The 26,622-nt window shown below is 39.6% G+C and overlaps 1 protein-coding gene and 1 long non-coding RNA gene across 5 annotated transcripts in view; one reads left to right on the forward strand and one right to left on the reverse strand.

Annotated features, from left to right (window-relative positions):
• Positions 1-1,126: 1,126 nt before the first annotated feature.
• Positions 1,127-6,816, forward strand: LOC145448059 (uncharacterized). The gene is made up of 2 exons (XR_013917784.1): positions 1,127-1,425; positions 5,831-6,816. It is a non-coding gene; the product is annotated as an uncharacterized LOC145448059 (long non-coding RNA).
• LOC145448043 (oxysterol-binding protein-related protein 1-like) overlaps positions 5,952-26,622 on the reverse strand; it is a 46,074-nt gene continuing 25,403 nt past the window's right edge. For all 4 annotated transcript variants that reach the window (XM_080326359.1, XM_080326356.1, XM_080326357.1 and 1 more), the window contains 14 exons: positions 25,963-26,141; positions 24,973-25,034; positions 20,068-20,345; positions 19,171-19,311; positions 17,374-17,508; positions 17,220-17,317; positions 15,516-15,698; positions 14,224-14,331; positions 14,072-14,161; positions 12,220-12,340; positions 11,628-11,741; positions 11,268-11,391; positions 8,889-8,979; positions 5,952-7,803 (listed from right to left, as the gene is read on the reverse strand). In XM_080326359.1, coding sequence (XP_080182485.1) covers positions 7,701-7,803; positions 8,889-8,979; positions 11,268-11,391; positions 11,628-11,741; positions 12,220-12,340; positions 14,072-14,161; positions 14,224-14,331; positions 15,516-15,698; positions 17,220-17,317; positions 17,374-17,508; positions 19,171-19,311; positions 20,068-20,345; positions 24,973-25,034; positions 25,963-26,141 — 1,827 coding nt within the window. In that variant the 3' untranslated portion in view covers positions 5,952-7,700. The remainder of the gene's footprint in view (positions 7,804-8,888; positions 8,980-11,267; positions 11,392-11,627; positions 11,742-12,219; positions 12,341-14,071; positions 14,162-14,223; positions 14,332-15,515; positions 15,699-17,219; positions 17,318-17,373; positions 17,509-19,170; positions 19,312-20,067; positions 20,346-24,972; positions 25,035-25,962; positions 26,142-26,622) is intronic.

The following is a 26,622-nucleotide window of genomic DNA, read 5'->3' on the forward strand; positions in this document are numbered from 1 at the left end:
CGTAAAAGTAACCTTTTGCCATTCAAAAGTGACCAGAGATCTTTATCACACCCCTTAACACAGACATAAATCACATTCATTGAATGGCAGTCCTTCATTCAAACGAATGTTCTGGTAATGAATCTGGGGATTGCAAATTGCTGGGGACATGTGGTAGGATTACATTAGCATTTAAAGTCTAATAATAGTACAGTAGGCCAGCGATTTCAAATAAAGGAATTCACAAACAACTTTCTACCATACACAATTTCCCATAGGTTAATGGCAGACCTCAAATGGTCACGCTATTAGGGTTGTGGTGGAGTGGGGCGATGGATATTAGGGTTGGGGGAGGGGGATATTAAGGTTGGAGAGGGGGTATATTAGGGTTGGGGGAGGGGGTATATTAGGGTTGGGGAGGGGGATATTAGGGTTGGAAGTGAGGGGAATATTAGGGTTAGGGCGGAGGGGGATATTAGGGTTGGGCGAGGGGCAATAGTAGAATCTTTGGCGTGCACAAGACACCGATTCCATAAGCTATTATGACTGAGCCCATTTGGGTATTAAGCGATAACATACAAGGAGTTTTAGGTACTGGTAGGCGTTGGCTCATTCAGGATACACTAGGGAGGAATTTTTTCAGTTTCATGATATTACAGCCCTTAAACTTGCAACTGGAACAGAATTGTTTTCTTGCAATTCAACACCGTTGTAGTTAAGAATCTTAGAATAAATGAGCTCACTTAATAGTTGGACAAATCAGTGATTGATGGTTGATGAAGCCAAAAGGTGAAGCACGTTGATAAGATTGTGATCATGCATTGCTTCTGATAAATTGATTGGACGAATATGATTATAATAGAAGATTGAATAAAGTTGAAAACACTGCAAATTCCTGGTGGAAAGTTTCGGATATATTGTGACAGGGCTTTTTTATAACAAAAAACGTATACTTGCACCAACTTACAAAATACAATAACGGTTGATCAGTACCAAACTTTAATTGCATATGAAGACTAAGGGCGGAGATAAAAAAGTCAGCTGATTTGGGAGAATGCTATTTATGTGATTAAAAACTGCTTATCGGGATTCATTTTAGATAATAATGTTAGCTTATCTGGAAGAAAGCTAATCGTGTGATGTGATTAAATACTGCTAATCGCCACGCATAAAGTTGGAAAAGGTTACGTGCGATGGTCAGTCGAGGTGTCCCGAGTTTTCAATCAACTGGCGTTATCTGTTGCATCATAATGCGAAAACGCGTTATAGGCTATATCCGTTGTCAATTTGTTGAATGAAACAGCAGCCTGCTGATAGCGATAATGCCACTGTAATAGGTCGAATCATCATCATCATCGCGAAATGAAAGTCGTGTCGAATTCGTACGGTACAGCTAAGAAACGGATTATAGAATATTGATATCGCTCTGACGCTCTGCAATGGCGGGTACGGTACATAATTCGTTGATTGTTCAATGAAGCTATTACATAGAGACAATCGGCACGGTCATTATCGGAAATATTTGTGCGTAGGAAAGTAGACCAGACCCCGCAGTTTTTATAGGTAACTTTAACCAGTTACTAGTTGGTTCCCGTTTGTTAAATCATGAGATTAACATTAATTTTATGCGCTGCGATCAAAAGGTTTCCTTAATCCTGGGTTGCTAAATCCTGACGAACACGATAATCGACTTTATTGCTAATCCAACTTTATTGTGTCCGGAACAAGATTCCCTTTCCCGCGTACCGTAGGGCAGGCCTACCGGCTTTTATACAGGATGCAGTGGCTGAGGTATTCAACAAGATATCGCATGTACTATATTACTATATAGAGTATAACTGAATGAACTATACTCGCTGTTGTGCCAGGAAAAATGCACAAGTTTTGGGTCGCATTACTAGAAACGAAATCCTCTATCTCGGCTCTCGACTTCGAGGTAAAGCACTCTGCCTGCAGTGAAGCAACGGGCCGCCTCACTTCAAACAAACCGAAACGGAAAATAGTCGCGGTCTAGCGAACACCTTTTGAGCTCTCACTTCCACTTTCGTGGCCCCAACTATACTGGTTCATTCTTCACCGGTACCTGCAGCTATAGATAACTAACCTAGGGTTACCATATTTTTGGTTCACAAATTCCGGACGCTCTTCAGCGCCCACTAGCGGATTTCAAAAGGAGATGTGAGCGCAATGTCGATCAATATGACGTCACACCAGCATCGCTTTGTCCATCGCCAAGAGGTGGTCGCGATCCGGTTCAGGAGTATGTGGTTGTGTATTACATGTTGTAACCTGCGCCGAAGCCACATATTTTCAGCCCCATCCCGCTCAAATGAACACTGATCTTGGGCCCATCGTATATGCATCTGGTGGTAAACGATTTGAATGAATTGTGTCAATAATATTGGTTCTTCCATATATTACTGTATAATTCTCATCCTCTCTCCGCCCACATAATCAGAGTCAGCGGTAGAATTGAGCTGATGTAGGACGATGACTTCGAAAATGCAAGGGGCGTGATTGTACATCGTTAAGTCATGTTCATGTCACGCCAATAAGATTATTTATCGGCCTAATGCGGGTGTGCACCAGTGTTGGGATGACTCGAGTCATGACTTGACTCGAGTCAGACTCGAGTCACCTTTTTCGTATGACTTGACTTGACTCGAGTCACTTTGCTAAAATGACTTGACTTGACTTGACTCGGTCCATCGGAATTGTGGATTGACTCGTGACTCGGAGCAAAATTCACGAGTCAATTTCAAGTCATCAAGTAATTGGTGTGGATCAAAATCACTGTATCTTGCATATGTTCGGATTGTTCGCGAAACGCTGGTGTAACCCGTGAGAGCGACCAATCATTTAATTATCGTACGTTTTACTTGAGCCTCCATTGTTCGCTCACAAATAAATTGACCGCAACGAAGTGATCGAAGCTTACTGCTTACGGTGTCGTAAATTAGTATAGTAAAATAGTTTCTGTTCTCTGTTTTTACCTTAACCAAACTTCTTGTTTGATTGAAACTGTCCTCATCCATTGGCGCAGGCTCGAATTGTCTATATCGATTTGTAAATGCGTAATGTATTGCATCTTATCAATTCGTATCCATTCTCTATTTTGTCTGGTAACTATAAACTGCGGTTTAGCTGTTCTACGTATATGTGACAGATATAGCGCCTTCTTATACGTGCATATTTAACTCTATATTCGTTCATCGGTTCAAAATCGATGCCCACTCAATCTGTGTTTCAGACAGCTAGCAAAATGCAATGAGGTTATCATGTCTCATACTTCGAAAAGTCAATTTGACTTGAATTGTGACTTGACTCGTGACTTGACTTGACTTGACTCGACTTGACTCGAGTCACCTCCAAAAATCGAGTGACTTGACTTGACTCGAGTCACCTTTGAAAATCGATTGACTTGACTTGACTCGAGTCAAAATGTTCAATGACTCGAAATGACTCGTGACTCGAAGGTAGTGACTTGATCCCAACACTGGTGTGCACTTCACCACTGAGCTATATAAACACCGCATATCCGGTGGTTTCCAACCTTTAATGGTCGCGAATCCATTTCCAATTTGAAAATGTGCCGTGGCCCAGCTCAAAATTTGATGAGCTGATTACTAATTAAAGGACGGCACATTTGCCCAGACTCACTCACAGCCTATTTGGAAGCTAATTACGTTCAACATCTTCGCGAACCCCAGAAGAAAGGCAAACTACCCCCAGGTTTAGAACCACCATCTTTGAATAAAGCATGCAAACAACCTAAAACGACGACTCTATGAATACCGTTATCTTGTAATTACGTTTACAATTAGACTTCTTTTTGTAAATGAATGTTATTTTTTTTATTTCCTGATCGCAGTTTTTGCGAGGGCGGTAGTCCCCATATTAAAACCAATATATATATGATACTAAATCGCGCGTAGCGCGAAGAAAAATTCCATGTAGCAAAAATCTACCAAAATAGTCTTGTTTAGGTTGATTTACGAAAAAAAGATTGAGCTTACTTCAAGCCTTCAAAATTCCGGACATTTAGGCATATTTTAGAAATTCCTCCCGGACGCAGTTTTAACAGTGAAATTCCGGACATGTCCGGGAAATTCCGGACGTATGGCAACCCTAAACTAACCTACGTAGGTTAGTTTATCTATACTGCAAATGAGCTCACTGGCACCTCTTCTCCCGCATTACATTCTCATTTACTGACCGTACTTTTCATTGCGTTTCCGCGCTGCAGCATTGGCGTCCGTAGGTTAGTTATCTATCATCATTGGTTTATTAGCAATTTTATCAGTTCAATACACCACAAAAATGCGATACAATGAAAAGACAGGAAGATGTCGAAGCGACTAGGAGTAGTCTATGGAATCTGACACCCACCTTGGCCTAGGCGATGTAAAGAGGAGGCATGCACACTGAATGAAAGTAAAGAAAATAGTATAGAAGAAGAATGCGACAAGAAATAGGGCGGCATGTCATGGGAAGCGAGATCGATAGGTCAGTCGTGGTCCGGTAATCTTGAGGATGGACTGTATTTATTTAGTAGTAATTGCTTGTATTTCGACTTGAATGTGGACATGCTCGTCGACTGTCAGATGGCCGGTTTATTGATTCTACTGATATGAAATCAGGATTTCGACGGCAAGGTGAACTCCAACCGATGACAGCCTACGTGGGGAGGGGGATTTCGGGAGACCATTTTTTTGGTCAACCCATCAATATTAGCAGAGAAATTTCCCGTGTGACTCGTAGAACCTTAAAATATAGGGTGCTGTGAATGTATTTGCGATGGTTGCATATATTTTCAAAACATCTGCGTCCAAGAGACACTTTAAAGGTGAATATGATGATAAAAAAATCTTGTATAATCTACCACATCGGGATCAGTCAGGGATGCACAGAACTCTATATATCCCTGGTATCAGTTAGGTAGGCTATCAATTTTAATGTCACCAGATCAACAGGCCTACACTATTGGAGGATGTGGATATCCAAACGATCGAGTGCGGTCTGTCAATCTGACATCCAGCTCGGCCTATATTAATAACCGATGTAACTGTTCCATGCAGATCCCTTTCTTACCGCATCTAGTTTCATTTAAAACAGCGGCTCTCAAACTTTTTAAGACACGCCCCCTTTATGATTGTGAAAAATTTCGCGCCCCTTATCGTGATATCACAAATTATTAAAAACAGCAAATAGAATGCTAGCAACGTCAACGGTTAATTTGATGGCATGGAAGGTTATGGCTGTTGAAGAGAGAGTTCTCGGATATGAAATTAGGACTAGACTCAGAGCAATAACTTGGAAACTGAGGTAAATCGCGCAGAGCACAAAAAAATCAGTTGACTGCGGCTTCGCAACCCCTTCCACGCCCCCCCCCCCAGTTTGAGAACCACTGATTTAAAACAATAAAACGGCGTTTCAAAAAAACTAAATTGTGCTTTTTTCAAGTTGTAAAATTGTGCCATATTATCGTGTAAATACTGTAAATACTTTCCAAAAAATCATGTTGTATGAGTTAACGGACAACTACCACCCGGTATAGCCGACGCATATCGATATGGTAAGGTTGGAACCTAATAGTCGGATAACCCCCGAAATGTGCTAGCTATATTCTAAACGGCAGTTTGTCGAGCCGATGGCGGGCAACGTCCTCTGTATGCCTGCACCTGACAAATCAACCACTAACCACAGTTCAGTGTGATAGCGCCTCGCGTTTACCTGTCCTATATGGATGTACTGGTCAATTTCTTCATAATCCAAATCGTAGAATGCATTCGTATTTGCTGCGAGTTTTTATGAAATGCAAATACTTGGAAATAAATTTCCGCGAATGCAGTTTATAGAATGCCAGGACAACGACACCCGAACCCATATCAAAGTTCAAAGTGCGAGTAAGTCAACGGGAGACTGCCTCAACAAGCACGAAACCTACGCTCACTGCACGAAGGAACGCAATATTGCAAGTATATCCTTTATTCATTTGCATATATCACAAATTATACCCGGATGCCGACGAGACGAGAAAGCAGGTGATAAGAGTTAGAAAAACTGAACGCGTCGAAGAGCCAACAAGATAGTATGAATCACCCATACAGCATAGCACATATACCATAAAGCGCAGAAATAGTAAAGACATATGCTTCATCGCGGAATAGGTCGACAGATGCGATTACGTGTGTGCAAACGGTAGTCGATCCATAAAACAGACAATGTAAAATTAACAGATTTCATAATAAAGCAGATTTAACATTAGCGCCTATTCAAACGGCAGTGTGCCATCAATCACTGTGCATTACAATTAGTACTCATTATGGCTGGGCAAAATCAAGTACTGAGTAGTCTGGTTACGAATCGAGCAATAGGCTTCTAGTCGTGTATTCGAAAATCGATCATCGCCTAAATGTTTTTTTTGAGATATTGTCCTCTATTTTGAGAATTTTGGTTATATGGCAAAATCGACTTAGATACGGTAAATCAGCGCTGAAGGAAGAAAGTTGACCTTTTTTTTCTCAGTCAACCACCATATAATGTGAAAGAAAAAAACTGTATTTTGGGCACTGAGCTGGAAAGTTCGCCTTATTTTTAGTCGACTACCTGATAATGTGAAAGAAAAAACTGTATTTTGGGCGCTGAGCTTAAGTTGAACTTTTTTTACCGACCGCGACGTGGTAAAATATATCATTTTTTGAGGATTTTCCTCCGGTTTTGCAAGTCTGGAAATTTTGAAAGTGTCCTCTTTTCAGATTTCCGAAATATGGTAACCCTAAAAACACGCCGCACACTAAATTTAGTTCAATTCCAACAGGTATAAGCCGCCGCAAAGCCAATTGAAATTAATAATTTTTCTGTCAACCCCATGAAATTGTTGGGCTGTGTTCAAAAACGATGCAAACAATTTTGACTCCATTCCAACTAGTAGAGTTCTTCATTAATAATTCTGGGATTACCCACCGTCAACGATAGTTTTGCAGATTCAGAACTTTTAACTGCAATAACTTCACTTCCACGTGTTGGAATTGAGTCAAATGTTTTGCGTTGTTTTTGAAGACCAACAATTTCATGGGGTTTACAAAAAAAATCAAAAAAAATCATTTTTTTTCGATCTCTCATAATAAGGTAAAAATTTCGATAGGCTCTGGGACAGCTTATACTTGTTAGATTTAAACAAATTTGGAATCCGAAAAAAATGTTATTTTTGAACAACCCTAAGGCGTCTCACGATTTGAATCATTACAAGTATTGCTCGATTCGCGAGCTCGAATCATCGCTCCCAGCCCAAGTAATCATAATAATATTCGTAAATACTAAAATTTGAAACCGATCATTACTAACGAGGTTGCACAACTTATTAGTGTCCATTCCATACGCCGAAAAGCTGACAAGAGTATACCAGACAATCCAGGAGGCCAAGACCCCGCCCGATAAAACTCTAGATTTCCAAAGCGGTGACTCCAAAAACATTTGTGATGTCAAAACGGAGCACCGTCACCAGGAAACGCAGCAAGGACTTTTCGCGTGGGATATTTTACGGACGTAGACCTTAAACGGAAGAAACCTCGATATTTGTACATGATGCTAAAAATTAGACCGGCCTCTATCCCGCGGTATTTATCCGGGGGAACGGCGTAGTTATAAGCTTTGGCTTGAATCGATCAACAAATAGGAACCGTTAATTTTGATAAAAACACCGGGGCCGCGACTATAGTTCAGAAAATGTCGGGGCACGACGACCAGTTCCTGTCTTTGTACTTTGAATCGAAAATCCAGTCCGCGCTTTTCGTGACTTGGTTCATCTCGGTCTTAAACCACCTGAAAAAGAAGCGCGTCAGTGTTTCATCGAGTGATCAATTCTGCACATTCCCGTTAGCGGTGCAACGCCATCATATTTTACTGGAATTGTGCTGTAGGTTAATAGTCGACGGATCAAACACCGTAACATGAAGGCATGAAAAGTGCTCGAGTAACTAGTTTCAAAAAGTAGATTTGATCGATGGGTCGCGTACTTTTGCCAGATATTCCGAGGTGGGTACTTTTGGATTGTGTGCTCGTCGCTAGGGCTGTTCAAAAAAAAAAAACTTTTCCTTCAGATTTCACTGGCTACTTGATAAAACTGTTAGGTCGGTTAAAAAAACGCTGCACACCAATTTTGGCTCCATTCCAACCAGTAGAAGCGAGATTCGTGCAGTAGAAAGTTTTGAATTCACCATTAAAAAACAAAAAAATTAAATTTCAAAATTCGTCTGCCGACACCATAAAATTGTTAGGCTGTCATGTAAGTAGAGATGATGATGTTCACCAAATTTGGCTCAATTCCAACCACTAGAAGCGAAGTTATCGCAGTAGAAAAATGATTTTATAATAAATAATCAAAAAGTTAGTCACCGTAAATACTATTTTATATAAACCCAAATTTTTCTACTGCAATAACTTCGCTTCTAGTGGTTGGAATTGCGCCAAAGTTGGTGTGCAGCGTTTTTTTAACCAACCTAACAATTTTATCAAGTAGCCAGTGAAATCTGAAGGAAAAGTTTTTTGAACAGCCCTGGTCGTCGCGGGAAACGCAAAACGACCTACGGCACTATAAGCACATGAAATTTTCGAGATATTCAGGTACGGTGACACGGGCTATTTTGCCCAGTTCCTAAGATAATTTCGCGATGCACACTTGGTCTTTTTCAGCTAATGCTACTCATAGGCAGCCCGTCGCGAGCCAGTCACAACTCCGTGGAAATTTAAGGACAGACACTATTAAGGAATTAATCCAGCTATAAAGTTATGGATTTCCAAACACATTTCTACAGTGCATAACGTCCCTACCAGCCTAGCAATGCGCCAGGGGGCGCTGAGAGCCACATCGGTGACCTCTGAAAGTTGAAGTAATAAAATCCATATACCTTGGCGTCCAGTCTTCTTTCTTCTTATTACGCAATTTACGAGCGGCCCGCTGTTTCTCCTCAAGCCGATATTTCTCATCTCCGGCCCCTTCTGCATAGCAAAAACATTTTTAATCCGATGCCTCAACACAAGCTCAATTATAGCGGGCCGTAGACTAATTTTACTTTTCCTTGACAAGGTCAAGATTTTAGTAAAAGCAAGCCCCAATATACATATCTTTTTACGTAATTAGATTTCACTACTTCTAGTTAATAATAATAATATAATAATTTATAGCGCGTTGAAAATTGTAATGCTGTATACCAGCGGTTCTCAACCGGGGGTCCGCGAAGCAATTTCAGGGGGTCCGCGAGACCTCTAAATTTTTAAAATGGCTGATCACGCATAATTTTCGTTTTATTTTTTAATTTGAGAAAGCAGTAGGCAGTTTCGCACCACAACTGCTAAAACATGACTCATATCATCATCATAATCGTCTGACATGAACTATCGTAGTGCGGAAATTCATTTTTATTGCCTATTTTCCAATAACCTGCTGATACATACGTATTGCTGTTTAGAGACGTTCTGTTGGGGTTTGTGAAAAAAATAAAAATATGGAGATAGTAACGTCCATCAGGGTGACTTCTTAGTGTCTGCGAAACCTTCTCGATTTGAAGTTGTCAGTCTCATCAAATTAGTGAACAGTGGTTTGAAATAAAAATTCCAGAAGTATTTCCCTAATTGGTCCCAATGTAGGGATTGAAACCTCGCCACGAAATCCATTTTATCCTGTGATATACCTAACCACTATTTGAACAGCTTCTTGGAGGTACAGGACTTCAATATAGAATTGTATAGTATAGTCATATTGAAATGAATCCGATTATTTTCAGCTGACACTCGTCATTAATCGGACAATGATATACTTGTGCTTAAAGCTCGGCTATCAGATTTGGCGCATTCTTCTTGCGGATGCCCTATCTTCAAGGCAAATTTTTTGATGCGCAAGGAGTGTTTCGTTGCTATCAAAGCATTACGCCCCAACGCTGAAATTCATATCACCAGTTATATTGGTACGCAGCCTTGTCTTGTTAATGTTCAATTGTTCATGGTCGAAAATGTTTGCTCGTAAATATATAAGTAAACCCGAACAGAACAAGTCGTTTCATGACAGTCCTTCTCAGGTTGGAAAACTTGGATCCATTCTTTGGCGCATAAAATTTGTAGATTAGATTAGATTAGGATTTCACTTTGACGGTAGAAACTCTCTGCAAATCGATCAAAATGCCATCGCGGACTGAATCCGGCCTGTGGTCCGAATGTTGCCCGTCCCTGCGCTAGATGCTGGACGTGATATGTGCATAAAATATATGTTTCTTCATTTTGTTGCCATAAATGTTGCGATCCCACCAAAAGTATCGTCGGAAGCGTCATGCGTTAATATTGCATTAGCCTTCATCTACCTTTGCGGAAATGGTTTTTGGCACTCCTCGTTTCATATCAAAACAAAGACGCGGATTTTCAAGACACGACCACGTACTTCAAGAAACACAGCAGCAAAATTAGATTTGAAGTAATAAAAGTCTACCAATTTCTACATAAATAGTATGATGTTATTTTCAAGAAAAAGCAATATTTTGCTGTTTATCACAAGCCTATAAAGTTCATAATTGCACAAAACAAATGAAGGTTGCACCATAATAGAGCTAAAATTGAACTAAATCTTGAGGGGGTCCGCGAGGGTCCGTGACGGTCAAAAGGGGTCCGCGAAGCCAAAAAGGTTGAGAACCACTGCTGTATACCAATACCGTACATAAGGGCAATAAAATAAATGCAGAATGTAGGAAAGTGTCTTTCGTTGTACTTTAACAAATTTTAATCATTTCTTCCGTGATGCGTGACCAATGTTCCCTCTAATTTTTGACGAGTCTGCGCACGCTCACCAACTCACTGCGCAGACCCTTGGAAAACAGTGCGTAACGACTAAAAAAAAGGTCATCACTTCGGATTTTTTGTGCGCGACTTCGATTTTCTGTGCGCAGAGACCGTGAAAGCACTGCGCATTTGCGCACATGCGCAGCTTAGAGGGAACATTGTGCGTGACATAACTACCGGAATTCTTTATAGGTCCCAATAAAGTTTTTTCACATAAAAATTCGTCAGTTTTCAAGTCAAAAAAGCGTTTTCATGCCAAATTACTTCGGAAGGACAGACAATTACAAAAAGAAATGAAGATAAGCAGTACAATTCTAACATTATGCGCGAAAACACCTACTTTACATACACTAGGGCAAAAATAAGTTTTTGAAGTAAAACAATGTCAATATTTTGCTTTTTTAGGTCAAAATCTTTTGTTTTTTAGGTAAAAAAAATGCCCTCGTAAATGCCGCACTCACCAATATTGCCGTTTTCCTGACAGGTCACGTCTGGGCGCCGTCGCGTGTCCGTAGGTGGTAGCGTGTCCTTGTCTTCCGCAGTCATTTCGTTCAAAGTCATGGCGTAACTAGTGAAACTGTAATACTGAAACGACAAGGGGCCTAGATCACAACATACACTAAGGGTTGCTGTACCATCATTATAAGATTTGTCTTCATTTAGGATTTGTGTCCTTATTATCATACCAAGTGACCTTTATTAATGTGTGGGAACTGAATCAAGTAGTTGGCTATCATTAAAGCTTGTCGAAAATGAATTTTTAGTCATCTGCTTGCCGAATAGGGCCGGGCCAAAGTTATGACGTCCTTTGCGGTTGTTACCTCTTTAGAAAACGAAGGTCTCGGTATGGCTTCCCATATTTTCTTGCAGTCATCTTCGGGAGAGGCCTCTAGTGAACGGAGCAGCTCCCACTGCTGCTGTTGGGTTGCCTTATTCTGAAAATCAAAGCCAAAGATCACCAAAATAACACAGAGAGATCTATTCTTTTGACCAAGACTGGCGTCATGGCATCATTCCCACTTGTTGAAGAGAGCGGCTTGCGATCAGAGTATACATTACTTGTAGTATTCTTATCTAGCAGAGTACCGCGTCTCGTGACTGACCAATGCTGATTTTAAAAAGTTGACCTTCCCACTGCTTATTTGGTGTTACAACAAAATTTTTGTCAAAATACTCGCAGTCTACATGGGAAAAACTATCATTTCGAGTACCAATGTGTAAATAAAAACGAATATGCCGGATTTTTAAAAATTGTCGCTGATTGTGGATCCTCAGCGACAGCGCAACTGACCAATGGTAAATATAATCATGCACAATATAACCAAATTAGCAGTCACTGAAGCTTTCTGGGATAAGCCGAGTTTACAAACGATAGTGAGAATTCGTCGTGCTACATAATCAAGCAGTGCATACTTTCTTATCTTTTCCTTTATGATGCGGATTCAACTCGTGCCGAAATTTGTCGTAGGTCGCCGGACTCAATGAATATAAGTGCATAGTCCAGTCCCCTTCGATGTACCGTACTTTTTTCTTGCTGAAAATAAGAAAGATGTAGCGACAAGCCGCAAATACCTGGTGTCCGTGTGGGTGAATTACAAATGAGCGTTTACTTTCGAGAGGAATCTTTGCCACTGCATCGAAACCACATAAGCGACTGTTTTAGAACAGTGCCAAAAACCTCCAGACAGCGCCACGCGCCTATAGAGAACTCCATTACTGGAATATGGCGTGCCGAGCAGTAGAGGTGCCGTGGTCAGTATTGAGGTACTGCTACCTTTTTCAGTACGTTTTGCCGACTTTAATGACACTACCTACTAAAGAGGATACGTTTCCAGCCTACTTCACCTTTCTATTTTAACTAGGGTTAACAGTTAACATATGTCCTCCTTTGGAATTTGACCTCTTTTTTTAGCCTAAAATGACGAAAGATATCAAGAAAGATGTTAAATTTATAAAAGACACACGACAGATTACGAGTGAAATCTGAAAAATGAACCTTTTTCCATTTTTTACTCAACACCACAGAAGTATGGTTAAAAAGTGGACAATGCGGGAGTCGAGTCTGAGTAATGACCTTTTTTAGTTTCAGTAAATATTTCGAAATCAGCTGTTTCCAATTTTGGTAAACTAACTTTTATGATTTGATAAAGTGACATCCTTTCCCAATTCCAAAATATGGTTTGGCGAAAATGATTTCCTGGGTCGCATCACTTTTGTGGTGGAAATCCTCACAACAGGGCTGATAAGTCCTTGTATCACGCTAATGGAATATATTTTCATAAATTGCACTGTCATTTTGCATTGTCGTGAAGAAGCATCTTGAAAGTTCGAAAATAGCGCCCCTCAGATTTACTACAGGTAGACCTACTGAAAATATGCAACACCTCGACCAAATCTTGTTTTTAAAACTTCTTACTTGAGTACTTTTCAAACCTATCATTTTCAACTTCCACTTCGAATACTCAAGACATGTCCCGAAAGTGGCTTGTTCCACTTAGAATTGAGTAAAAATCAATGTGATAACTTCATCTCAAATCTGACTTCTTTGATAAGCTCCGATAGTGACTAAATAATTACAATTTAAACGTGGGTTCACAAGTTCACTAGATTACGAGTAACATATAAACAAATGGTGAGTAATATATAAACAAATGGTCCAATATCAAATTTGTTTAGTAAACAAAACAGCCATTCTTCAACGAAAGGCCCGCAAGGCATTGCCGAATGACAGCTTGCTGAAGAGGCATTAATGCGGATAATGGCACTCAACACTGTCCAAGCAGATGGAAACAGCGATGGACTATTTGCGATGCTAATTAAATTAACGATATATCTGACATGCAAATGAAATGAAATAATAGAATATATATATATTGGTACACGGTATACGTATCCATTTTACATTGTGATGGACCATTTTGAAGGTCAGTCCCTTAAATGATCACAAACTGGGTTTGATAACAGTTCTAACGATCAAATATAACGGGTGCTCGGTGCTGATTTGTTTTACAGCCACAGTATTATCAGTTGCCTATTGCAAAATGGTAGTTCTAGGCATTAGAAAACAAAACAAACAAAAGATTATCTAATTGCAGCTTTAACCTTACATGTGGCAAGCAATCTGATTTATGTGGGGACAGTCCCATTTTACTGCTACTGTAACGTCTTGGGAGTTTTTAAATTACTGTGTACATAGCTTAAGAGCTGATTTACCGATAAGAGTTGAAGGCCCACATAAGCTTCATTACAATTACAAAATACTTACTCGGGAGTTACAATATATCCCTCAACCTTGTTGAGATCGCTCCGAAACCAGCTGTGTGATTTAAAATTAAGAACGCATTTGTCTTTGGTACTGTAAGGTAAGGAACACAAATTATGTCTACCGAGAAGCTATCAAGACCATCGCGTGCATACCAATGATTTAAAATTTCGACGACGCCGTGCTGTTCGATCCAAGGCTTGCCCACAACGACGTTCTGAACGCTGGCGTGCGGGTTGGACCAGGTGTACGATTCGCCGAGCCTGAAAGATGAATATTACGTTGAGAAACAATCGATGATCGGATCCGGTATACAGACTTAAAATTTCCAATCGAAGGGGAGAATTGGGGCAGCCAACGTACTCGGTGGTTGCACGTCTGGTCTCGTGCTGCACTAATGTTGACTCGGCTGAATATTTATGGTTACCGGTGAATTTTGACATTAATTCCGCATTTGATAAATCTGGCGTTAGAAATATTATAACTATTATTATCATGAAATCGATGCATGAATAATATCTTAATAAATTCAAAAATGAAAGCTTTCTGAACAAGCCTCAATTGTGATATACAGCACTTGGTGAATTCGGCTCTCAGCCTTTGTACGTAAGTTAAGTATTAATGTATTTGGGTTAGGAGTTATTTTAAGATTAGGGATCACCCAATTCACTGAAACCATATTCACTAATCCATGTATTACACTTGGACGGTCAGCACAAATAATTCTTTGGTAACACCCCCGGTATCATGACCAGAGGCCTCAGGTTTGATTCAAGATGGGCATCGTTGCGGCAAGTATTACAAATCGTAGTGCAGGAAACAGAGTTAACATCCTCGTTGGTGATATAGCTCCTAGTGGAATATATGGGCACACTTCGAATCTGCGTACACGAAACGTTGTCCCAAGCCCTAGACATGCATTGATATGATAATATAAACTGGCTTAATACCGAGGTGACGATAGATTAGTTATAAACTCAGCCAAACCGTGGCTTATTGACTTACGGCTGTTCATTACGCCATTGCGCATCAATTCGGTAGCAGCATCAATTCTCGGAACCTACATCACTTGAAAGAATACAATTCCATTCCAAAGGATGGAAAAGTACCAGTATTGGTTTGTCACTCAATTTTATTGAATAATTACAGCTAGAATAGTGTTGTCCGAGCTGCTAGGAGCGTTCTGATAGGAGTAGGCTGTTCCTTAAAATGCATAATACTGAATTGGGCCTCTGATAAAATCTTGGAACTGTATAGATTTAAATACAGAGACACAAATTCGACTATTATGTTTCTTTCGCAGTATCACTATATATAGAGGTAAGTGAAACCCTGTATATATCAGTAGATGTATTCTAGCAATTTCTGCTCCCAAACTTTATATCGAGCAAATGCGATAAAAAGATTAGCCTACGGGTCGAAAAAGCACGTAAGATTCTCTTCTTACTTTTTCAGCGTCAAAGTCATGACCCCTTTCGGTTCCACCTCGACGCTCCTACCCCAAAACTTGAGCTTGGGGTTTACGGTGCCGTGAAATTCAAAGTCCCCATCGCTGCCATCGGCGTGAAACGCTGATACCGGCGGGTGATGCGACACCTGCTCCGAGACCCAATGGAAACCGAGGTCCGGCCTGGAATGTTGAGATGTAAGAGTCAATCGAGTGCCAAGTTCAGAGGGCTACCAGGGTAGTAGCATAGCATTGCAAACTAAACTACAATGTAAGGACAGGTGGTCAGTAACTAAGTACTTCTACTGTTTTAGAGTACACGAGTATGTTTTTCCCCCTTGAACTACTCACTCAAGTGTTTGTGTATTTAAACTACTTTCACCTCTACGTAACAATTTTCAGGCAAACTACTCACCTTTTGAGTTTTGGATTTTGGACATATTTCCATCACGCTTATGAGTGAAACTGTCATAATGCCCGGGCAAAATGACAATGTATGAGGGTAACTGAATATATTTTTGAAAATTTAGTCGCAAAGATACATTGACTGCTATTCCCAAAATAGCCATCACTAACCCATCTACATTTCAGATTTTCATTTTATAATTCCATTTGAAGTCGTTATGTATTGTCTTGGAAATAGCTATTTTTAGTGGGAATTTACAGTGATACTTCTACTTCTTCTTGAGTACCAACAATGATTGTCGGCGGTTTATCTGGGGCACCCTGTGTGGCTGTGCTTATGCCGTATTTACAGAAAAGAAAGGAGAAAGACCAAGTGAGGACAAATACAAGCAAAAGAATGAAAAAAGTGAGGAAATCTTTAAAAAAATATAAAGCGGAAAGATCAATAGGCCTATGGAACACTGCATGACAACTGGCATTGATGCCAGTAGGCCGAGGCGGATGTTCAATTGATAGAACATACTTGGTCGTTTTAATTCTCTCCTATCTATTCATTACCTCCCATTGTGTCTTGTGGATTAAACATTATACATCATGTGTGTCTTGAGCAGATTCAAATAGTACCGCGAATTAAGATCATTATTATTGGAACGTAGGAGTCGGGCTTTTTGCTCGCATGATTCCTTAATGGACACACGTGGTTGGAAGGTGGTACTAAAAACAATATCTGGCTTTCGGTTAGCCAAAGTGTTGAAAGTGAGATAGACAGGACTGTACAATTTATGTTTGTGGGGACCTAGTTTCTGCAGCATGACTACCAGGCAGAGATGTGTACGAATTTGACTGGATTTAGATTTGTGACTCCTTGCGTAACTGAGAATTGTACACATTAAATTTTCGCCACAGTTTTCGCCATAATTTCCACCGGCGACAATTCACAATGGATAAATTGGATAAGTTGAACCTTGAATTTCATATTTTTCCCGATATCAGTATCTCGTATCAGCTGACCAAAGATATGGAATGAGCAAAGTCCAATTGGTATCACTTTCCATATGCATGTGCAAACTCTGCCATTTTCGAAATTAGAAATATTAACTGACAGCAAGATATAATGATGGCGATAATGACCACTTATATGTTTTCATCTTCAATTGTCCTCTAAATCAGAGACAGCTCTAAGGTGTAATTATCACTTTTCATACACTTATATTTAACAGTATTCGTTTGAAGGTCACGCATGTCAATAAAAAGTTATCTACATGACAGGCGTAGCCGGCCCAGACTGAAAAGACTGACCTGTTATATTCGTATGTCTCACCGAGCAAGGGATTGTACGGCTTACCGACCCGGCCCAGTTGCGAAGCGAGCGCTGATACAGAGAAGGCGGCAACGGTCTGAAAAAGCAGCGTGACATCACCATGACAAAACTGACCAAATAGCATTCGCAGACCTGTAACCTTTCGATTGGATCCTGCGTCACGCAGGCCTGTTTAATGAGCGACGTGTACTCCATGTATTCGCAAAGGCGCTGAAGAAAACTGAGGGGCTCGTTGAATATGACAGGCATCGTGATTTTGGACAGTTCCTGAAATCGAATGCAAACATGTCGACACAGGTTGTCACCAAATGACCATTTCTACTTTACAATTATGTTAGCAACCGCTGAAGTGCAGACGCAGGCCTATTGGTTTTCAACCCAATTTAATGTCACCTGAAATGCCTTACAGGTGGGACTTATTTGGCACTGAGCACTATTACATTTGCTGGTTGAATAACAAGGTTCTGCGTCCCATAAGTCCTACAATAGGGTGGTGACAGCTCTCGAGGTCAATAATTTTGTGAAGCAAAAATACAGGCTACTGTAGCATATCACGCTGCATAGCATACAAATGTTATCGTGTCGGCATGCACGTAATACAGCTTCTGCACGGCATGAATATAACTTCGAAACCGCACATCTTGGCAACAGGAATTAGTTTCGAAACAACATTGCTATCATTCAGTCTTGTATACGGCCTTCCTAGAAAAATTACTGCCAAACTGAGTAAGGTTACGAATTTGTGTGAGTAGAACACGGGCAGCAAAGGAGTTCCACGGTTTACGTTTAAGCAGGAAATGAAACATATCAAATTGCAAACTTAGAATAATTACATCCGGGCAAACCTACCGTAACAGCATCCTAAGCAATGTGGCTGTCTGTTCTCTGTGTAGCCTATGTTTGTCCACTTCTGTTTGAAAATGATGAAGCCTTAGTAGGGTAGTGTTTTAGAGCAACAGCGTACTATAAATGCACTATTTTTGAATGGACATACAACGGCACAAGATGAATGCAGTTGGACATACAATGGCATAGGATGAATACAGTAAGACACGGCTTAATAGTAATGGTCGAGCTATACATGCCGTAGTCTAAATGTCCCCTGTAAATCACTATTGAAATTATGTCACGAATTGGATTAAAAATGTAATGCATTTGAAGATAAATGAGTTGTGCCATCAATCAAGTTTATATTAATAAACAGAGAAATAATGAAAAAATGAATGATGAAAAAATGACAACAGGCTGGTTTATAATATATAAATTGAAGAATAAGTTAAAGAGATGAGTGAAGTTATATTCTGATCAAGCAGAAATTCAAGATATCCCCGATTTGAATCCCGAGGGGAAATGTTTTTAATACCAAGTGGGATGGAGTGTTGTAGATGACGTATGAGGTAGGAGATTATGACTGGGGGAATGTCTTGTATTTTGTAAAGATCTGGAACTGACTTCTGCATGAATTAACCCAGACCTACCAGGATGAACCGAACTCCATGTTCATTTTCCTCCGGTCTGCACATCACCAGTTGCTATTACAATCACAAATAGTAACTAAGCAAAATTGAAAGAAGGTTATGTTGCCTGTAATTTTACCTTGCCAAATGTTTGAGATATCGTGTAACTACTCTCATGAGACATACTTTCTGGCGTGAGAAATTTTTCTATGTGTCACACAATGTGTACGTATTAGGTAGATATGTGCATTCACTCCAGACTCAGGTGCAATAGCCTGCTGTTTGCGCAAAATGTAATAGGAAAGCAACATTAGACGAACTCCGAACTTGAAGAGCACTGTCACTCAATAACGAGTAAGACAACCAGACCAAAACCACTTTCAGTAAGTCCTAGGTTATAGTACCAACATTATACATACAGCATTAATCATAAGAGTGATTTGATCTACCATGACGTAATAGATCGACTGACCTTCCCGATGCACTGCTTGAGAATACTCCAAATGCTGAAGTCGTCTCGGGACAACATGACGACAGGCAACTTGGCCCGATACATAAAGTCTTCACAGTCTTGAAATTGGCGCGAGATATCGCTGATGGTCGACTGGCTGCCCTGTTGGAAGTCAAAGGAGGTTATGTCAAACATTTCCGAGTTGGTGTTGGGTTGGTGCTATGATTTGACCGAAAACAGCAAGGAATAGCAGATGATGCTAGGGCGCTTACTATTACAAGGAGAGGTAACAAGTTGAAAAAGGGTGTTTGCTGGTCACGCACAACGAACAGAAATCGGTTATGCTCCAGTGCTTCCAGACGTAGAAACACATTTTTGTCAGGTCAAAATTGGATTTATATGCTTGTATTACAGCAACAAACAACGTCCTGCAACACCGCACTGTATATACTGTAGGTTATGACCGTATTGGATTTTATTGTATATACTGTATTGTATAATTTGATTTTATCTAGTCTCTTTGTTATGACTACCGGTACAGCTGACTTTGTCTAGCATTCATTTTTTATTATTGTATTAATACGTCATACTTTGCGGATTTGATTTGGTTTTCTTTTGAATCTCTTTCTGTATGCTCGTTATTGTGTCGTTAAATCTTGATAAGGGGGACAAGAAAAGTCTTGGAGTTATTAAATACTTTACTGCAACGAATGTACTTGTGAAAGCAACACCCAAGTTTAGTACCGGCCAGCCATATTTTGAAATAGATGATCATAACACTCACAAGACATTACACTACACACACGACTTCACTTTAGACAGGCTTATTATGGTGATTGACCAAAATATTCTTCAGATCAGTATAATACTACATAGAAACATCGATTACGAATGATATGCCTACTACTTTATATTCACCTTATTATCGGACGAGGCCAAGCTGCCGTCAAAAATGATTTGTCTTGTATGCTGTTCCGCATGAACGGTCACCGACGAATCACCGCTTATTACAGTCTTATCGACGACGACGTCGTCGTCAATGATATGCGTCTTTTCAACGCCTTGCGTAATGTCAATTTCCGAGTGTAGATACTGTGTTGTCGTATTCTCCTCAATAGTTTTAGCGTGACCATTCATTGTACCTATCGCATCGCTTGTTACTTCTTGAGGAGAAGATATGAAATCTTGGTCTTCGTCTGCAAAAATAATATCAATTCAACAGAAGCCAATTACTTTAAAAGCGAACATCACAGCGAGACTGAAGACGACGAATGACTGCAGACAGATCGAGATTTAAATCAAAATGTGCTGCAAATAGTTTGAGGCCTGTCATCCTTCAGGCCGTCGGCTTTCGTTACGTGGTTATTTATTATCGGAAATCATAAACTTAACTTTCCTTCAACACTGTTTTCTCAATCGCATGTATCCTCTCCTCAAATGCTCAGAGACCAACGGTAGCCAATAACCCAATACAACCTTCAACAGGATAGGATACAGATACAGCAACTCATTTCAGAAAGCATGGAAGTAGCTTATAACTATGGTATGCCACTGTAACCAAACAACAGAAAAGCAAGGTAATACCTCAAGTCTGCCAAGAATAACTGGAACTATTCCACCTATCCAAATGTTCAATATTTCCTAATGAGATTGACTTCAATTCAGTAGGATCGATAATAAGACCAAAGTGGGGATAATTAAGGTAATGCATTCTTGGCATAACAACAGCAGTCTAGCAGGTATCCATGGAGGTATTTTTAGGTTAAGACTTATCAATCATAATGTCCATTGGGAATGCCACCAAGAAGACATTCCTATTCTAGGTTACAAGGGCTGAGATACTACGAATACTATCACTGGGTAGCAACAGTCAGCTGCGAATGGAAACTTTTTTGTGTAGCAAGTGGAGTTGTTCCGTACTCATATACTCACATATGATCACATTTAGACACTAACGCATAGTAATACATTGTGCAGAGCAACAGAACTGTATTACCAGTAATGGGGTTATCTCCAATACATAAGTAAAACAGAATATAATATTTTCAAAACATGGATATTCTATATTGAGTTGGGTCGATAAATATTAGTCATAGGCTGATAGAATGTAGCCTACTGTACTAAACACAAGTTGTATCAATTTGTAAAATTGTTCTATGATAAGCTTTTCAACTGAGATTCTCAAGAAACTGCATTATGAAAGAGTAGCCTAATAAACACAAGAACACTTGCAATGTGCTATGCCCATCTCACATTCTTTTATCGATTAGATTTTCTTAGAAGACGTAACTGAAAATATGTCAAAATCCTACCAAGGGATATATGCAGATGCACTTTTTGGTCTAGAATCTTACAGCAATGATACACACAAAAGGAAGAATAGGAAAGTTTCCAAACGGCACTTGGAAGAGTGAATTGTAAGCCAATGATGCAATATTGGACATTAACATTGACTTCTTCATCTACTCAATAGTCACATATCCCATATGGTCTTAATCAGCTCTAATTACAGGTTGGGTCGGTGATTATTGTCATGCAAAAAGACTGTCCAGTGTCCAAATGTTGATTGAAGATATGTCCAGGAATACTAATATATGATTAGCCTACTCTATGAATAAATTACTCAGTTGCTTGACAAAGATCAGGTGAAACTCCTTGCCTTTATAGGTCTTGGGAATGAATAGCTAACTGATGAAGATCGCCTGATACAAGCCACCATTAGAGTAAACATTGCTGTCTCACTGTTGGTTTTGTTAGGCTATGTGTGGGGTTATATTCTAACTAGCTATTCCAATATCAAAGCTGTTGACTTTACATCGGAGTAGGAACCAAAAAATCAGACAGGACTGGATGTTTATGTTATTGGTTAATATGCCAGTTTATGAAACTTCCAAAGCCTATTACATAGAAGGCGCTCTTAAAATTCCAGAAATGTATATCCATGTCATGCACAGTTACGGTACTCGCTAACGCCTACCTTCCTCCTCTAAACTTGATACGGTAACAACTATGCTACCAGGCAAGTTTACATTACATTATATACTGCCTACAGCTTTGAGAGAAGTGTATAATAGAGCATAACAACAAGGACAATGCAACCAATGAGCGGATCAAGCACAGTCATCACCAAGGCATTGAAATACAGACATCAGAGAACTTGTTAATGTAATGGATATCATCCACTGAACCAGGTTCCGCAGCATTACATAACCCATTCTCGGAACTGGGACGTCATGTGTTGCTAAACTTTCAATACTATTGAGCAAATTTCAAAGCAAGCATTGATGAAATACTGAAGTCAAAAATGGTCTTAGCCTACCATTAGAACACTCACCGCAGTTTACACGGTAGTTCACATAAGGCGAGGCACGTTTGCTTTCGATGTTATGCATATTATCTCCATTTACATATCATACTATTTCCATTTACATATCGTACAAGGTCAAGTTCTAAATACTAGATAAAGTCATCAAACTCATTAGATATGCTTCTAAAATCAATATTTCTGACTAGATAGTACATACATTTTGGGGATCGTCAATCAATGATAAGATCTCAGCTCTAGCAGTCTTTTGCAAAGTCAAAATTGCTGTAGCGATAGAATTCCAATATTAAATGCTGTGTCTAAGCTACTCTGGGTATGTAGTTTAATGTTTTCATCGTATGATAAGAAGAATAGCGAAATCGTAAGAGTTACCACACAATGTCAGCACATTACCCATCAAAAGTTTGTTGGAAGAAATGCCAATAGGTGCCTAATGACATATTGCCATAACAAGCATAGAAAAATCAGATATTTTTGCCCGAGGCAGATACCTTTAAAACCTGAATAAGATCAGCTTTGTTTACGGTTTCATCTGACATTATAATTCCAATATTACAAATGTCTCAGTATCAACACTAGGTTCTTTACAATCGCAATGGAATTAAGCTGTTAAGAACCTAGTGTTTATACGTTCATAATTTATTTCCATTAAGGTTGTAAAATTGTGGGCACATAGGCTACTATATTTATTCAATGCATCGATTAACCCGAGCTGCAATAAACTCTCGGAACATCCCAAGAACATACCAAATAGTGGTAATATTAATAGCAACATGTATAGAACCACATGGATAGCACAGAGCCTAACGGTTAATGAAGCTTTCAACCCACTCGAATCTCTCAATTATGAATCCATCTACATGGCACAGCCATCTCGAGATCTGAAGTTTGAACCATGTCAAGTAGTATAGCACGGCATCACAGTACGTACAGAACAGATACTATGGCATCATAGTTACTACGTACTCATTCAAATCAATTGAGACACATCACCGTCATCACCAGCTCATACTAGTCAATAGCAAATAACTCCAACACGCTGTAAAGATCTTTCCTCTACATTTTCATGATTCTGGACTAATTGAACAAGCATATTTGATATGCCTCACAGCCATGTCCTCAATGACCTTATTTTCGAACTGGCATCGATGTTAGACAGCAAATTACCACCACCTTTGATTATTGTTACATGATATGCAAACACTGAATACACAGTCCAATTGACTGGACTAACCAACCCTCCTGATACCGTGTTACTCAGTTTGTCGCAACATTTCTCCATCATAACATCTTGCATTTACACAAGTCCACTCCTAGGAAATGACAAATATGGATGTAATGTATTTCACGGGACGGCACCTTTCATTTATTACAGTAAAGGAGCCGAATACTGTTTATCAATGCAGTGCAATAATAACAAATGGTGCAATCTGGTATAAAGTGGTTCATGCAACATTACTTGGTAATTATCCAAGGCATTCTGATTCCAAAATTATCATTGATGAATTATCAAGCTAACAGGAATGTTGGAGGCTACCTACATAGTTATATCAAACAATACTGCATATTTTCTGATTACCAAATGTCAGCATAAGGAAATATTATAATAGAAATAGTAGACTAACGGATATATATTGATAAATGGTATTACTGAAATCAAAAAGAGTTCAATATGCTGGACGATGAATTACTAAATATTGAATCTTATGCGGTCAACTCATTGCCGCTTCTAAAGAGTTGCTACCAGCTTAACAATCCTCTATATTAATTAAGCAGGTTGCGAAAGTCCTTCTATTGCATAACACACAGATAATATACTGAACAGAATCCCCGATATATACTATAACACAGTAGATTCCTAATTTGCGAACAGGTCACAGCGTTGGATATGACAATCTGTGATTTTGGTGAAATTACGAAACTCTTTGATAGGATTTCATATAGGACGGTTAAAGCGCATCAATCACTCATCAGGTTTCATTGTGGCTGGTGAATTCCACCCCCGTGTGATATACAATGATGGAAATTTCAATACCACCTCAACAAAATCCTTGTCTCAAGCATACCAGTAATGGAATAATTGGAATATGAGCCTATATTTCCCTGCTCAGCAAAAGACTTCCGCACTACAAACTTGTAAAATCATGCCATAGCTATATAAAAACAGAAAGTTGTATATGTACATGCACAGCTCCATTACTACTCACATGCAAAGCAGTACCCTTAAGAATGCACAGCAAGTGAAAATTGGCAGGCAATGACCATGCAACAGATAGTACTGAAGAGATGCAGGATAATGTGGAATAGGCGATTAAATGATCAGTCCCAGAGAAAAATTAATCCTGGAAACAAATGTTGCAGAAATGACTATGGCGACTAAATGATCAGTCCGTTGAGGAAAATTAATGATTGAAAAGATGTTGCGAAGATCAATATGCACCAGGCTAAAATCGAGCCGTTACTGAATCAGGAAGGGTTTGCAACAGAAGCATCCATACCAGAGTCGTTTGCATCAAAAAATTCATCTTCATCACTAGACGTTGAACCCGCAGTCCTGGGCCTGGAAAAAGAATGATAATATGCCAGAGGAGCATGACATAATGTAGAAACAAAATTATCAGGGGGGTGGTAATTTGTCAGTACCCTACTCAAGTAGAAGTAGCACCACAAGTTTTCACTCCGTTACAAGTGGAAGCGGCGATATCTAGGACAGGTCAAAATTGCTACAAGTTGGAGCAGAAAATGAAGATATGAATACTGTAAGTACTCGGCCAAAAGACGAATGTAATATATTCACAATATCAATCTAAATGCGTTGCAATATAGTCAACAGAAGTAGTGCATCTCGCTTGGCATTTATAGTATTCACTACACTAATGTAGCTGGTGTAACTTCCATCCGATGGCACCTTTTGGAATCACAAATATGTTTTTTTCCAAAAATCCTACCATACATACAAAAAATTGGGTAAGTTTCTATGACACACCCTGAATGGGGAGTAAAATTGCAATCATGAAAGTGCAAGTTGTTAGCATATTGTTCACGTGGTCACAGACAATTCATGTTCGAAACATGTCCCAGCCAGGCGAATACCTTGACAACTTCATTTTTAGTGAAGCTGGAGATGGAACACTAATGAAATGGATATAAATGAATCTAACGGAAAGGAAAGGATGTTATGTATTTTGTTCTTGACTCACGATATACATACACAGACACACAATCTGTGGATGTGATCTGTGCACCATGAGTGCATGATGTGCATAGCCTATGCCGTTGGACAAGGAAATATAGCCTTGTAAGGCTTTCTTAGTCTTGCACAAACCCTCCCTGCTATCCCGGTAATGCTGAGCGCCAATCGGGTAAGATAGATACCAGTGTTACCAATCAGGTCTTACCGATCAAGAAGCCGGACGCTTCGCCATTACGCTATATTGTTGACAATTATACTTCATGGTTGAAAATCATACGATTTCACTACAAAATACCTTTCTGTTCCGTTCAAATCCATTCCTTCCGAGGTTGCAACAGACATTGCGTCTATAGATGCGCGAGAATGGTGCGACAACGACCTTTCTAGGTTATGGTGTTCGGTGGCTAAGGCTTGAAACGCCTGTTGCCAGACTCTCGTTTTTTCCTTCTCTTGCGATAACTGTACTTTACGGATCTGGGAACAGATGTAAATCCTTGATTGCTACTGTAGAGGAAGCTTCTACACCAGTGGTTCTCAACCTTTTTGGCCCGCGGACTATTCTCAAGCTCACCTATATATCCTCGGACTCAAGCTATATATCAACGAAAATTAGGTTTTTTGATTTCTATCCAAGAGAGTTTAATACGGTATAAACGAAAAAATCAAGCACTGTTTTTCACTCAACACGCACTCAATTAGAGCCTTGTCCTTGAACTTGTTTGACAAGTTTATCGAATTCCGGAATTATGGTTGTTAATGTAGGCCTACATCTGATGTCATCTACCGACTGAAGTCTATTGCGATACTTCTTCTGATCATCGTCAGGGTTGAATAGTCAGATTTATACAGGTATGTGGTTGGGAATGGCAAAAGTGCTGTTGCAGCTTGCTATAGCAAAGATCTGAAAGACTATGCTCCATCGACTGCACATTTGCCCAAAATTGAGTCAAAGAAG

This window comes from Botryllus schlosseri, chromosome 10, assembly GCF_051294905.1.
Source record: "Botryllus schlosseri isolate E-star chromosome 10, Bs_hap1, whole genome shotgun sequence".
Lineage (NCBI taxonomy): Eukaryota > Metazoa > Chordata > Ascidiacea > Stolidobranchia > Styelidae > Botryllus > Botryllus schlosseri.